Source organism: Somniosus microcephalus, chromosome 33, assembly GCF_052327205.1.
Source record: "Somniosus microcephalus isolate GS21.2 chromosome 33, FLI_Smic_1.0, whole genome shotgun sequence".
Classification (NCBI taxonomy): Eukaryota; Metazoa; Chordata; class Chondrichthyes; order Squaliformes; family Somniosidae; genus Somniosus; species Somniosus microcephalus.
Window position 1 is genome coordinate 13,370,179 of NC_141019.1, and position 16,430 is coordinate 13,386,608.

The 16,430-nt window shown below is 48.9% G+C and overlaps 1 protein-coding gene across 1 annotated transcript in view; it reads right to left on the reverse strand.

The window, feature by feature from the left end:
* LOC147096968 (zinc finger protein 148-like) overlaps nt 1–16,022 on the reverse strand; it is a 28,535-nt gene extending 12,513 nt beyond the window's left edge. The window contains exons 1-2 of the mRNA XM_085972668.1: nt 11,690–16,022; nt 2,297–2,415 (exon numbers count right to left, since the gene is read on the reverse strand). Of these exons, the coding sequence (XP_085828794.1) occupies nt 2,297–2,415; nt 11,690–11,741 (171 nt within the window). The 5' untranslated portion in view covers nt 11,742–16,022. The remainder of the gene's footprint in view (nt 1–2,296; nt 2,416–11,689) is intronic.
* Nucleotides 16,023–16,430: the final 408 nt, after the last annotated feature.

Genomic DNA, 16,430 nt, shown 5'->3' on the forward strand with positions numbered 1-16,430 from the left:
TACAGGACCTGTAGGTAATATGCGCCTTGCTGCTGTAATACAGGACCTGTAGGTAATATGCGCCTTGCTGCTGTAATACAGGACCTGTAGGTAATATGCGCCTTGCTGCTGTAATACAGGACCTGTAGGTAATATGCGCCTTGCTGCTGTAATACAGGACCTGTAGGTAATATGCGCCTTGCTGCTGTAATACAGGACCTGTAGGTAATATGCACCTTGCTGCTGTAATACAGGACCTGTAGGCAATATGCGCCTTGCTGCTGTAATACAGGACCTGTAGGTAATATGCGCCTTGCTGCTGTAATACAGGACCTGTAGGTAATATGCGCCTTGCTGCTGTAATACAGGACCTTTGTGCAATATTTGCATTGCTGCTGTAATACAGGACCTTTGTGCAATATTTGCATTGCTGCTGTAATACAGGACCTTTGTGCAATATTTGCATTGCTGCTGTAATACAGGACCTTTGTGCAATATTTGCATTGCTGCTGTAATACAGGACCTGTAGGTAATATGCGCCTTGCTGCTGTAATACAGGACCTTTGTGCAATATTTGCATTGCTGCTGTAATACAGGACCTGTAGGTAATATGCATCTTGCTGCTGTAATACAGGACCTGTAGGTAATATGCGTCTTGCTGCTGTAATACAGGACCTGTAGGCAGTATTCACATTGCTTCTGTAATACAAGACCTGTAGGCACTTTCCGCATTATTGCGCTAATCCAGTAGTGCAGCCACGATTTGTAGATACAGGACTCTGGGCAGTATTCACATTGCTCCTGTAATACAGTACTCAAGGTAGTATTCAGGTTTCTCCTGCAATATTGTACCTGTAGGCAATACTTGCAATGCGCCTGTAATACAGTATTCATAGGCAGTATCCGCATTGCTTCTATAATGCTGCAGCTGGAGGCAGTATTCACACTGCTCTGGTAATACAGAACCTGTAGGCGCTATTTACATTGCTCTTGTAGCATTCAAAATGCATGTAATAGAATACTTTTGGGTAGCATTCATATTGTTCGGCAATACAATACCTGTAAACGGTATTTGTATTGCTCCTGTAATACAGCATCTGGGGGCAGTATTCAATTTGCGCATGTAACACAGTAATTTTAGGAAGTAAAATTGTTCCTGTAATAGTTTGTGTAGGCAGTTTTCATCTTGCTCTTCTAATACAGTACTGTTAGGCAGTATTCAGAGCTCCTGTAGGCTCTATCCACACTGCACCTGTAATACAGTATTCAGGTTGGTGTAATACTTTAGGCAGTGTTCATATTGCGCTATAACCTAGTAACTTTAGACAGTACTCCGATCGCTCCTTTAAAACATTGCTTGTAGGCAGGATTGACATTGCTCCTGTAGTATGTTTAGGCAGTATTCACACTGCTCCTCTAAGGCAGTACCTAGAGGCAGTATTCACATTGCACCAGTAATACTGTAGGCATTATTTGGACCTGTAGTTAGTGCCTATAGGTAGTGTTCACATTGCTCCTGTAACAACAGATAGTGGCAGTACTTGCATTGTAGCTGCAATTAAGATAGAACCTCCATTTATATAGCGCCTTATCAAGTCCTCAGGACATCCCAAGTGCTCTACATTCCATGAATTACTATTGAAGCTCAATAACTGTTGTTATGTTGATAAATACGGCAACCTATTTTGACCAATTGACCAGTTAATCTGCTTTTGGCGGGGCTGGTTGAGGGAGGAATGTTTACCAGGAAACCGGGAGAACGGCCATGCCCTTCATCGAACAGCACCATGGGATCTTTTATGTTCACCTGAGAGGGCAGGCATTTAGCGCCTCATCAGAAAAACGGCACCTGACAATGCAGCGCTCCCTCAGTACTGCACTGAAGTGGCAGCCTCGCTTATGAGCTTAGGTCACGAAATGGGGCTTGAACTCAGAACCTCTGACACAGGTGAAAGCACTACCAACTGATCTGAGCTCACACTAATAGGTTAGGCAGTGTTAGCACTGCTCCTGTAATACAGTACCTTGCAGGCAGTATTAATATTGCTCCTGTAATACCGTACCTGTAGGCAATATCCACATTGCTCCTGTAATACAGTAACTTGCAGTCAGTGTTAATACTGTTCCTCTAATACAGTAGCATGTAGTCAGTATTAATGCTGCTCCTGTAACAGATACTTGCAGTCAGTATTAATACTGCTCCTGTAATACAGTTCCTGTAGGCAATATCCACATTGCTCCTGTAATACAGTAACTTGCAGTCAGTATTAATACAGTTCCGGTAGACAGTATACACATTTCTCTTGCAATACAATACCTGTAGGCAGTATTCACACTGGTATGGCTTCTCCCCACTGTGAGTCCGTTTGTGTCGTTCCATGTGGTATTTCTGAATAAACCTCATGTCACATTCATCACAGTGGAATGGCTTCTCACCTGTGAAATCAAAGAAAGAATCTTCTAATGCACGGCTTTTTGCAATGTACAAGATCTTGCGATCTAAAATAGCTTTTAACTTAAGCTGTGAATTTCTGCTCCCAGTTTACTTCTCTTGAATTGGAGTGTTTTAATCCACGTAAATGGCTGGGAAAGTAGCCCAACTCTGAAGCAGATAAAATAGTAACTGTTCCCCTCCCAGGTTTCTCCGCCCCTTTCTGGACAGGCAAACTCTTACTGGGGTGCAGTCCCAAAGGCAGTGTGCGCCTCTCAATACTTTGCTGGAGTGAGTGAGCCTAGACAGTGAATGCTGGCAAACTATTTAATCACATGGGCCACTGCAGCAGAACCCAATCCAGTCCTGACCTGCAGCCCACATACATGTGCTTTCCAGCAGATCATGGCCAGGAACCCTGGCTGATTTTTCCAATTGCTAATCCAGGGTCACTGGAACCAATTGTAACCCTCAGCTAACTGAGCACAGACCAAGGATAAGAGATTGTCCTGGCATATTACAGTGTCATACTGAGCAGCCAGTAAATTACAACCACGGCAACCTATTTCACACCAAGCCGTGTTTCAATCTCCATATCCTCTCTATCACAAATATCACCTACTTCCACACCCGAAATATTGCCCATCTCCACCCCTGCCTCAGACCATCTGCTGAGACAGTGGTGGGGTAGAGAGTGGTGGGGTAGAGAGTGGTGGGGTAGAGAGTGGTGGGGTAGAGAGTGGTGGGGTAGACAGTGGTGGGGTAGAGAGTGGTGGGGTAGACAGTGGTGGGGTAGAGAGTGGTGGGGTAGAGAGTGGTGGGGTAGACAGTGGTGGGGTAGAGAGTGGTGGGGTAGACAGTGGTGGGGTAGACAGTGGTGGGGTAGACAGTGGTGGGGTAGACAGTGGTGGGGTAGAGAGTGGTGGGGTAGAGAGTGGTGGGGTAGAGAGTGGTGGGGTAGACAGTGGTGGGGTAGACAGTGGTGGGGTAGAGAGTGGTGGGGTAGACAGTGGTGGGGTAGAGAGTGGTGGGGTAGAGAGTGGTGGGGTAGACAGTGGTGGGGTAGAGAGTGGTGGGGTAGACAGTGGTGGGGTAGACAGTGGTGGGGTAGACAGTGGTGGGGTAGAGAGTGGTGGGGTAGAGAGTGGTGGGGTAGAGAGTGGTGGGGTAGACAGTGGTGGGGTAGAGAGTGGTGGGGTAGAGAGTGGTGGGGTAGAGAGTGGTGGGGTAGAGAGTGGTGGGGTAGACAGTGGTGGGGTAGACAGTGGTGGGGTAGAGAGTGGTGGGGTAGACAGTGGTGGGGTAGAGCTGGGTGTCGTCAGCGTATATGACCCCACGCCAAAGGGCAGCATATAGATGAGAAATAGGAGGGGGCCAAGGATAGATCCTTGGGGGACTCGAGGTATCGGTGCGGGAGCAGGAAGAGAAGCCATTGCTGGATATTCTCTGGCTAAAACCAGATAGGTAACAGTGGAACCAAGTGAGGGCAGTCCCACCCAGCTGAACAACGGAGTTGAGCCTTTGGAAAAGGATGGTGTGGTTGACCATGTCACAGGCTGCAGAGAGGTCAAGGAGAGATGGTGTACCACGGTCACAGTCACATAGGATGTCATTTGTGGCTTTGCTAAGGGCCTTTTCAATGCTGTGGCAGGCAGAAACCTGATTGGAGAGGTTCAAACATGGAAATGCGGGAGAGATGGGCATAGATTTGGGAGGCATCAACACATTCAAGGACTTTGGAGTTGGGGCTGTAGTTTGCAAGGATAGAGGGGTCAAGGGTGGGTTTTTGAGGAGAGGTGTGATGACGGCAGATTTGAAGGGGACAGTACCCGAGGAGAGAGAACCGTTAACAATATCAGCTAACGTGGGGCCAGGAAGAGAAGTTGGGTGGTCAGCAGTTTGGTGGGAATAGGGGCGAGGGAGCAGGAGGTGGGTCTCATGGACAAGATGAGCTTGGACACAATGGGAGATAGGAGAAAAACTAGCGAAAGATGCGAGTTCAGGACAAGGGCAGGGAGAAATCTTTGCGGGGAGGTGTTTGGTTTAGTGGACGAGGGGAAGGGGGGGATGTGGAAAAGGCAGCTGAATGAACGGCCTCAATCTTAGTGACAAAGAAGTCCATGAGCTCCTCTCACTTTTTGGAGGTGAGCGTAGAGGGGGCAGTGGATAGAGGTATAAGGAGACGGTTGGCAATGGAGAAAAGAAGCCGGGGGGTTATCTTAGTTCTCTGGAACGATTCTGAAATAGTGGGAAGTTTTGGCAGAGGGGAGCGAAGCCCAATCGCGCTGGATGTGGTCCAACCAGATCTGGTGATGAATGGATAAACCAGTTGTGTGCCAGATACACTCAAGTCTGCACCCCTTGGGCTTGAGGGAGCGAAGATGGGAGCCGTACCTGGGGGATTGATTGAGATGGGAGAGAGTAAGAGTTTTACAGTGGAGAAGGGCATCAAACATGAAGGAAAGGAAGGACACAGATTTAAGGTAATTGGCAAAAGAACCGGTGAAAAAATGTTTATGCAGCGAGTTGGAATGCACAGCCTGACAGGAGTGGAGTTGTAAGTGACTTCGGGAAGAGTTTATTCCAGGACCGGATGCAGAAGGAAGTTTAAGGTGAAGGATACAGGGAAGTGAACGGAGATGATCTGGTCTGTGATCGAGGCCATGTGAGATGGCAAGATCAAGGGGATGGCTGGGAATATGGGTAGGAGAGTTTATAGGGAGGGAGAAGTTAAGAGAGGACAGGAGGGCAGTGAAGGCAAGGGGAGTTGAGATAGATGTTGAAATCACTGAGGATGAAGGGTCGCTCAATGTAGAGGCTGAGAGAGGAAAGGAGGGAGGGTATTTCAGAGAGAAACTTGGGTTGGGGGGCATGGTAGAGAACTAGGATTTGAGAGGCTGAGAGGGGTGGAACATGGTGAGATGCACAAAGGTGTAGAAGACGCCACAGGAGTAGAGGGAGAAACCAATTTGAGGTTTGGTGATAAGGGTCACACCACCACAAGGGCGGGTTAGACGGGGCGGGTGATGGGAAGTATAGCCAGTCGGGGAGGGTTCATTAAGGGGCAAGGGTCACCACCCGTGAGCCAAGTTTCAATCAAAGCCATGATGGCCATGCAATCGAGGTGTGGAGTCGGAAGCTCAACTCAGCGTCAAATAGGATGCCGAGGATGTGAACAGTCTGGTTCAGCCTCAGATAGTTGCCAGGGATGGAGCCAGTGGCTAGGGAACGGAGTTTGTGGCAGGGAACATAGACAATGGCTTCAGTCTTTCCAATATTTAACTGGAGGAAATTTCTGCTCATCTAATACTGGATGTCAGACAAGCAGCGAGACAAATCAGTTGCAGGGCAGGGGTCGAGAGAGGTGGTGGTGAGGTAGAGCTGGGTGTCATCGGTGTACATGTGGAAACTGACATTGTGTTTTCGGATATGTAGGTGAAGAGAAACGCAGGAGTACAGTTACCCTGGCACTGACTCTCACTGGAGTACAGTTACCCTGGCACTGACTCTCACTGGAGTACAGTTACCCTGGCACTGACTCTCACTGGAGTACAGTTACCCTGGCACTGACTCTCACTGGAGTACAGTTACCCTGGCACTGACTCTCACTGGAGTAGTTACCCTGGCACTGACTCTCACTGGAGTGCAGTTAACCTGGCACTGACTCTCACTGGAGTGCAGTTACCCTGGCACTGACTCTCACTGGAGTACAGTTACCCTGGCACTGACTCTCACTGTGGTACAGTTGCCCTGGGACTGACTCTCACTGGAGTACAGTTGCCCTGGCACTGACTCTCACTGGAGTAGAGTTACCCTGGCACTGACTCTCACTGGAGTAGGGTTACCCTGGCACTGACTCTCACTGGAGTACAGTTACCCTGGCACTGACTCCCACTGGAGTACAGTTACCCTGGCACTGACTCTCACTGGAGTACAGTTGCCCTGGCACTGACTCTCACTGGGGTACATTTCCCCTGGCACTGACTCTCACTGGGGTACATTTCCCCTGGCACTGACACTCACTGGGGTACATTTCCCCTGGCACTGACTCTCACTGGAGTGTAGTTCCCCTGGCACTGACTCTCACTGGAGTACAGTTACCCTGGCACTGACTCTCACTGGAGTGCAGTTACCCTGGCACTGACTCTCACTGGAGTACAGTTACCCTGGCACTGACTCTCACTGGAGTACAGTTACCCTGGCACTGACTCTCACTGGAGTACAGTTACCCTGGCACTGACTCTCACTGGACTACAGTTACCCTGGCACTGACTCTCACTGGGGTGCAGTTCCCCTGGCACTGACTCTCACTGGAGTACAGTTCCCCTGGCACTGACTCTCACTGGAGTACAGTTCCCCTGACACTGACTCTCACTGGAGTACAGTTCCCCTGGCACTGACTCTCACTGGGGTACATTTCCCCTGGCACTGACTCCCACTGGAGCACAGTTCCCCTGGCACAGACTCTCACTGGAGTACAGTTACCCTGGCACAGACTCTCACTGGAGTACAGTTACCCTGGCACTGACTCTCACTGGAGTACAGTTACCCTGGCACTGACTCTCACTGGGGTAGTTACCCTGGCACTGACTCTCACTGGGGTACAGTTCCCCTGGCACTGACTCTCACTGGGGTACAATTACCCTGTCACTGACTCTCACTGGAGTACAGTTCCCCTGGCACTGACTCTCACCGGGGTGCAGTTCCCCTGGCACTGACTCTCACTGGAGTACATTTCCCCTGGCACTGACTCTCACTGGGGTGCAGTTCCCCTGGCACTGACTCTCACTGGGGTACAGTTCCCCTGGCACTGACTCTCACTGGAGTACAGTTACCCTGGCACTGACTCTCACTGGGGTGCAGTTCCCCTGGCACTGACTCTCACTGGAGTAGTTACCCTGGCACTGACTCTCACTGGAGTACAGTTCCCCTGGCACTGACTCTCACTGGAGTACAGTTCCCCTGGCACTGACTCCCACTGGAGTACAGTTACCCTGGCACTGACTCTCACTGGAGTACAGTTACCCTGGCACTGACTCTCACTGGAGTACAGTTACCCTGGCACTGACCCTCACTGGAGTACAGTTCCCCTGGCATTGACTCTCACTGGAGTACAGTTCCCCTGGCAGTGACTCTCACTGGAGTAGTTACCCTGGCACTGAGTCTCACTGGAGTAATGTTACCCTGGCACTGACTCTCACTGGAGTACAGTTACCCTGGCACTGACTCTCACTGGAGTAGTTACCCTGGCACTGACTCTCACTGCAGTACAGTTACCCTGGCGCTGACTCTCACTGGAGTACAGTTCCCCTGGCAGTGACTCTCACTGGAGTAGTTACCCTGGCGCTGAGTCTCACTGGAGTACAGTTACCCTGGCACTGACTCTCACTGCAGTACAGTTACCCTGGCACTGACTCTCACTGGAGTAGTTACCCTGGCACTGACTCTCACTGCAGTACAGTTACCCTGGCACTGACTCTCACTGGAGTAGTTACCCTGGCACTGACTCTCACTGCAGTACAGTTACCCTGGCGCTGACTCTCACTGGAGTAGTTACCCTGGCACTGACTCTCACTGGGGTAGTTACCCTGGCACTGACTCTCACTGGAGTAGTTACCCTGGCACTGACTCTCACTGCAGTACAGTTACCCTGGCACTGACTCTCACTGGAGTAGTTACCCTGGCACTGACTCTCACTGCAGTACAGTTACCCTGGCGCTGACTCTCACTGGAGTAGTTACCCTGGCACTGACTGTTTCGCTATTCAATCAGATCAGCCATGATCTGAACCGGCTTGAAGGTCTGAAAGACCTACTCCTGTTCCTAAACAATTAGAAGCAGCCAACACGGATTTCAGAAAAGCAAGATTTTGCTTGACAAACTTGCAAGTGTACTTTGATGAGGTGACCGATATGGTGGATGGGGAAATGCAGTGGATATGAAGTATGTGGACTTTCAGAAAGCTTTGACAAGATATCACACTAGCGACCATTGGAGAAGATTAGGGGGTGTGGAATTAGGGGATGCGTTGGGCAGCATCTCGTGAAGTGGTGCGCCGACAACAGCCTGGCCCTTAACACCAAGAAAACAAAGGAAATAATCGTGGACTTCAGGAAGTCCAAAGGCGGAAGTCACACCCCCATCCACATCAATGGGGCGGAGGTGGAAAGGGTGGCCAGCTTTAAGTTCCTCGGAGTCCACATCACGGAAGACCTCTCCTGGTCCCTCAACACCTCCTCTCTGGTGAAGAAGGCCCAGCAGCGCCTATATTTCTTGAGGAGGCTGAAGGGATGTAATCTGTCACCCCCGATCCTCTCTAACTTCTACCGCTGCACTATAGAGAGCATCCTGACAAACTGTATCACGGTATGGTACGGCAGCTGTAGCTCCCATGACCGGAAAGCCCTGCAGCGGGTAGTCAAAACTGCCCAACGCATTACCGGCACCCGGCTACCGACCATAGAACATATATATCAGAAACGCTGCCTACGGAGGGCACGGTCCATCATCAAAGACCCTACCCACCCCAGCCACAGTCTGTTCGCCCTCCTACCATCTGGAAGACGCTACAGATGCATTCGCACCCGTACGACCAGATTTAGGAACAGCTTCTTTCCCAGGGCTGTCATCCTACTGAACTCCACAAATAAACACTAAAGCCTGCACATCTGCCGATGCACTTTATTATGGTCATATTTATGCTAATATATATGTACAAATGTATGTTGAAATGTTTAAGTGTCCTAATCCAAATTGTACACTCTCGGGAGCCGCAAGCCTACATTTCGTTGTACTGCACTTGTGCACTAACAATGACAATAAAAGTTGATTTGATTTGATTGAATTAAGAACTGGTTAGAAGGGAGGAAATGGAGAATAATAGTTGAGGGCAGTTTTTCATAGCGGTTGGAAGTGGGTGGTGGGTGTCCCAGAGTGAGTGTCCCGGGGGGTATTACAGTGTCACAGTGCGTGTCCCGGGGGTATTACTGTCGCAGTGTGTCCCGGGGGTATTACAGTGTCGCAGTTGAGTGTCCCGGGGGTATTACTGTCGCAGTGAGTGTCCCAGGGGTATTACAGTGTCACAGTGAGTGTCCCGTGGGTATTACAGTGTCACAGTGAGTGTCCCCCGGGGGTATTACAGTGTCACAGTGAGTGTCCCAGGGGTATTACAGTGTCACAGTGAGTGTCCCGGGGGTATTACTGTCACAGTGAGTGTCCCGGGGGTATTACTGTCACAGTGAGTGTCCCGGGGGTATTACAGTGTCACAGTGAGTGTCTCGCGGGTATTACAGTGTCACAGTGAGTGTCCCCCGGGGGTATTACAGTGTCACAGTGAGTGTCTCGCGGGTATTACAGTGTCACAGTGAGTGTCCCCCGGGGGTATTACAGTGTCACAGTGAGTGTCCCAGGGGTATTAGTGTCACAGTGAGTGTCCCGCGGGTATTACAGTGTCACAGTGAGTGTCCCCCGGGGGTATTACAGTGTCACAGTGAGTGTCCCGTGGGTATTACAGTGTCACAGTGAGTGTCCCCCGGGGGTATTACAGTGTCACAGTGAGTGTCCCAGGGGTATTACAGTGTCACAGTGAGTGTCCTGGGGGTATTACAGTGTCACAGTGAGTGTCCCGGGGGTATTACTGTCACAGTGAGTGTCCCGGGGGTATTACAGTGTCACAGTGAGTGTCCCAGGGGTATTACAGTGTCACAGTGAGTGTCCCGTGGGTATTACAGTGTCGCAGTGAGTGTCCCCCGGGGGTATTACAGTGTCACAGTGAGTGTCCCGGGGGTATTACAGTGTCGCAGTGAGTGTCCCGGGGGTATTACAGTGTCGCAGTGAGTGTCCCCCGGGGGTATTACAGTGTCACAGTGAGTGTCCCGCGGGTATTACAGTGTCGCAGTGAGTGTCCCCCGGGGGTATTACAGTGTCACAGTGAGTGTCCCCCGGGGGTATTACAGTGTCACAGTGAGTGTCCCCCGGGGGTATTAGTGTCACAGTGAGTGTCCCCCGGGGGTATTACAGTGTCACAGTGAGTGTCCCCCGGGGGTATTACAGTGTCACAGTGAGTGTCCCGCGGGTATTACAGTGTCGCAGTGAGTGGCCCCCGGGGGTATTACAGTGTCACAGTGAGTGTCCCCCGGGGGTATTAGTGTCACAGTGAGTGTCCCCCGGGGGTATTACAGTGTCACAGTGAGTGTCCCCCGGGGGTATTAGTGTCACAGTGAGTGTCCCCCGGGGGTATTACAGTGTCACAGTGAGTGTCCCCCGGGGGTATTAGTGTCACAGTGAGTGTCCCCCGGGGGTATTACAGTGTCACAGTGAGTGTCCCCCGCGGGTATTACAGTGTCACAGTGAGTGTCCCCCGGGGGTATTACAGTGTCACAGTGAGTGTCCCCCGGGGGTATTACTGTCGCAGTGAGTGTCCCCCGGGGGTATTACAGTGTCACAGTGAGTGTCCCGGGGGTATTACAGTGTCACAGTGTATTATGGATAACAGATACTGTTCTTATTCAATAGCCTTCATTTTAACATGTCATAATGGGAAACGAGCAATAGAACAGTTTGTGGTTAGGGTAAGAAACTAAAGAGACAGTATCCCTCTTTCTTTGCTTACCTAGGCTGTAGAACAAAACTCTAAAATGGTATCTCTTCAACGATCCCATTTAGTAAGCTCTATGCTACTTTTGGTAAAAATAAACTTGGACATAATATCTATAGCCATGCATGGTGGCTATTTGTGACAGGATAATGTGAATTTATCAAACCCTTTGAAGGTTACAGGAGCAGTTCTGCACCAAGATCAAAATGCAAGATGTTTTAAAAAAAAGTTTTTGGTATCTTCAATGAATAACGTGAAGATTTTTAGTCCTTTACATTTCCCCAAATCCATGCCATAATACACGTCTGCAAAAAATAACCTTTGTGGATCTTGTGTGGAAGAAAAGAGGCGCATGTTTGAAAGGTGAAGACGCCTTCATTACTCAAAGGGTTTCAAATAATCTGATATTTTGCAACAACTGAGATCTGAAGAGAACACGACTGGGAGGTTATTTAAAATCTTACCCTACTGAATATTGGCCAACCAAGACACGCTGCTTCTGCATGCACCTTGTATTCGCAAGCAAGGAGCAGACAACACAAATACTGCGTTTGTTTTTGAATACTTTAACACTTGTGCTTTCTTCCTTTTTAGGTCAACAAAAGGGATAATGTCTCTTTAAGGAGTTTCACAGACTGTGTTTATCTCGTGTCCCCAGCACAAGCTCCTGGTATTCCACTTACCAGTATGTATCTTCTCATGCCTCTGCAGTAGATACTTCTGGATAAATCGCATGCTACATTGGCTGCACTGATAGGGCTTTTCACCTAAAAGCAAAACAAAATCCAAATTTCTCCTCAGCTCACTCAGGATGTAAATGTCTAAAATTATTCTTCTCGACCTAGCAGTCTAAGCTACTTGGCTAAGAACTGTGAATGTTGGATTTGTTTCAAAGGTGTCCTGCAAGCGACTCGAGATACTTTCTTACCATGAAGCTCCTGAGCTGAACATAGCACAACTCTCTTTTTTTTTAAATAAGGAATTCAAATAGAGAGACAGTATCCCTTTTTGTTGCTCTACTGAAGCTTGTCTTTACAACCTTTACTAAAAATATGAGCAGCATTTACAAACGTCCCCTCTCCAGTGGTGAAAGATGTTGACGGAAAAGGCTGTGGAAATCATTCGAAACTCTGCCAACTGTAAGCACCAAAGCCGGGGATTATTCAGTCATATTTAGTGGCCTGCAACTCTCTTGCATCAGCTCGTTCTCTATAATTGGCAACACAAGCCAAATTCCTGCTTTACAGTTCAAGACACTCCTGCTAATATAGGAAGCACATCTGAGGCATAATAATATATGATCTGCTGAAGCTTGTTTAATATCGTCATAAAATTTGAGGAAGTTTGGGAATTCGACAGTAATTGACAATAATGCTGTTTTAAAAATTTACCATTTGTGTGTGTGCAGTGTTAAAAAGAATCTTCAGAAACGATTGATAGCTCGAGTGCACTGCCTAGTGTGGAACTGAGCCATACAGCAGAAGAAGGTACCAAGGTTAATCCCTAGTTTGTGCCAGAGCATTATTGGGGTGCTACAACTGGTCCCAGTACCTTTCCATTATGGAGAGGAGGGGAGGGGGAAATAATCAGCCAGGGTTCCCGTTCCTAATCACTGCCTAGTGAAGTGTGGATGTGTAGACGTTGGGTGAGGACAGGATCAAGCTCAGATGTGATACCTTCCTGGGTTGAATAGCTAATCAATACTCACACATGAAGAGGGACCATTTGGACAAGGTACTGGAGGGCAGACTGTGCTGCTGGAACTGTACCCGAGCACAAGCCAGCAATCTTTGGGAAATGTGGGTAGAAAATTGAACAAGTGTCACAGTGAGTGTCCCGGGGGTATTACACTTTAATAAGTGCCATTTACCCAGCAGGTTCTGGCTGTGCCAGTTCAGACTTGATAACAGTCTGCACAAGCTTACGTTAAAATGTCTTCACTTTTCTCTTACAGTTGTAGCTGTTTGCTCGCAAATAAAACCATGCATCATCTGTCAGCTCTCCGCCACCCCCACCCCTTCCAGGTCACAATGCTCATTTCACTGAAGAACTGAGCCAAAATGTTCACTTAGGTTAGACAAAAGAAAAGAAAATGGATTTAAGAACAGGCCAGGATTGAGAGACGTGTTTCAGTGGTTGTATTTACCTCCCATGTGATTGCCTTCCCTGTTGGTAATCTGGGCTTACTTGCTAATGGTAAGTGGACATGTAAATGAATACCACCCCCACATAACAATCCTCAACAATAAAACATAACAGCTGAATTGCCATTTCCCTCCGATAACTCAATGGGTAAATGGGGTACTGAGCAATATAGACCCAAAGCTCCATGGGCACCAGCAAGCGTCCAAAACCTCATCAAGTGGTTGTTTTCCATGTGTAAGCAATTCTGAGCACAATCCTGCGGCAATATGAACTAAATGGTATAATTTTAAAGAGGGTGCAGGAACAGAGAGAGCTGGGGGTGTATATACACAAATCTGTGAAGGTGGCAGGGCAAGTTGAGAAGGCTGTTAAAAAAGCAAATGGGATCCTTGGCTTTATTAATAGAGGCATCGAGTACAAAAGCCAGGATGTTATGCTAAACCCTCATAAAACACTGGCTCGGCCCCAGCTGGAGGATTGTGTCCAATTTTGGGCACCGCACTTTAGGAAAAATGTCCAGGTCTTGGCGAGGGTGCAGAGGAGATTTACTAGAATGATTCCAGGGATGAGGGACTTCAGTTACGTGGAGAGACTGGAGAAGCTGGGGTTGGTCTCCTTAGAGCAGAGAAGGTTAAGAGGAGATTTGATAGAGGTGTTCAAAATCACGAGAGGTTTAGACAGAGTAAATAAGGAGAAACTGTTTCCAATGGCAGAAGGGTCGGTAACCAGAGGACACAGATTTAAGGTGATTGACAAAAGAACTAGGGGGGGGAGATGAGGAAAAAAATTACACAGTGAGTTGTTGTGATCTGGAATGCACTGCCTGAGAGGGCGGTGGAAGCAGATTCAAAAATAACTTTCAAAAGGGAATTGGATAAATACTTCGAAGATGAAAAAGCAGGGGAGTGGGATTAATTGGATAATTCTACCAAAGAGCTGGCACAGGCACAATGGGCCAAATGGCCTCCTTCTGTGCTCTATCATTCCATGAATCCTGGCTGCTTCTCAAATCCAAAATGGGTGTTTTTTGCTACACAAAAGTATATTTTGGTTCAATTCTTGATTGGGGTGTTATAGTTGGCCTCAGTACCCACAATTTGGGAGGAGGAGAGAAAACAATTAGCCAGGGTTGCCCCACTCCTGATCACTGTTCCATGACTCCTGCTGGAACGTGCATTTGTACGGACAGTCAGTGTCTTCAGGAAAAGGGTATGGAAAACTGTATTTTCCTTCCTCAGACATCAACGGTCCCCCGTCTCTTTCCCCTGGGAAGTGATATGGAACGAGTGTATCTTTTAACACTGTACAAACAATAATGTAGTTTGAGTCTGGATTTACTGAGTTCATATCACTGCTGACAAAGTGATAGCACAAGTTTTATAGGCACAGATATCCAGTTGTGCAAAAATGTCAGAATATTGTGTGTTAGAAGTAGAGAGTAAAGCTTTCAAATGTCAGTGAATTTACAATACAAGGTGGAGGGGGGTATAATTGGTCCTTTATACGTCACAAAACTACCTTAATTACCTTGTCAAACAAATGCAAAACGTTTGAAATGAAGCTTTGTATAAAGGAAAATCCTGAATCAAGCTTTCTATGCTTCAGAGGTTATGGAGGAATCAGTAGTCTCATCTATGTTCTCTAATCCAAATTTACTGAGCTACTATAAAAAGCAGAATCAAGTCCACACCGGTATCTCAACGAACCTTAACTTACTTTACTCTTTGTTTGGGCTCCCGAGGTTGCGCCCTGATTGATTGCCTGCCGCACACTGCATTCTGCTCTGATGGTGTCAGGAGGGCTCACCTCCACAATCCAAATGCTTCAGAAGATTACCCTCTGAATCAAGCAAGAGACGATCCTTCAAAAAAAACCTCCTTTCTAAAAGCACTGTAAATGTTGTGTGAATACAGGACCTGCTTGACTGGGTCAGCTTCACTAGATAACAGGCCTGAGCAAGCGGGTGGGAAGGATTGGGCTCGGGGACCTATGCTTTGGCCTTCTCTCAAGAGCGAGGCAGTCTCCTAGCCCATCCAGGCCAGAGCTTGATTCTTTTGATTCTCCTAAGACTTGTGTCATCTGTACACCTAGACTGTCTATTGGCTTGCTTAATGGGCTAATTTTCCTGTCCAAACTGGGCTCTGTTGCAGAATATGTCCAAGACCAGAGTACATACATCCATGCCAGTTAGTATGACAAGATCGCTAGAGACAATAGGGTCGATGTTCCAATCAGTTATGTCTGATTAACAGGTGTAAAGTGGGGGTAACCGATTAGATATGTTGAGACAGATTTCCTCACATTTCCATCCCCCCATTCAATTATCCAGTCTAGTTTTGCACTGGCGCCAGCAGTACCTGCCAGTTTGAGGTCAATTATATTAAAATTAGGCCCCAAAGACATTCACCCAATTTTTTGGTGATAACACTGGTACAGCACTCAGCCATCTATCAACCCATATAAAATGGGCACTCAGTGTTGCTTGGGTGCTCTATAAAAAGATTTGTAGCTGCATTTTACGCTACTCAAACTTTTTCTTGCTTGTTTTTGTTTGTTTCCTGATTCCACTCAGTTGGTCAGGAAGCTTTGTGCCAAGTATGCTGGCACTGCCAGTTTATTGGTACATCTACGATTTTGGGACAATGGGAATCCTGCTTGAGAGGAAGGTGAACAGGAGTAATGATGCGATGCCAGGCAGGTCAGACTGCACCAACAGCGGTCAGCACCCATCTGCAGGTTCCTGCCACCTACATTTACAGGCAGAGGTGCACCAACCTGGCAATGACCATGTGGAAGTGGCTACACTGGCTCCGGGTCAGCAGCCAGCCGGATGTACAACTGTGCCATTTGCTGCAGGGACATCGGCAGTTAACATATGGAGGCGAGGGGGCAGGAGAGGAGAGCGAGGGGGGGGGGGGGAAGAGGAGAGCGGGGGGGGGGGGGGGAGAGGAGAGCGAGAGGGGGGGGAGAGGAGAGCGGGGGGGGGGGAGAGGAGAGCGGGGGGGGGGGAGAGGAGAGCGGGGGGGGGGAGAGGAGAGCGAGGGGGGGAGAGGAGAGCGAGGGGGGGGGGGAGAGGAGAGCGGGGGGGGAGAGGAGAGCGGGGGGGGGAGAGGAGAGCGAGGGGGGGGGAGAGGGGAGCGAGGGGGGGGAGAGGGGAGCGAGGGGGGGAGAGGGGAGCGAGGGGGGGAGAGGAGAGCGAGGGGGGGAGAGGGGAGCGAGGGGGGGGAGAGGGGAGCGAGGGGGGGAGAGGGGAGCGAGGGGGGGGAGAGGGGAGCGAGG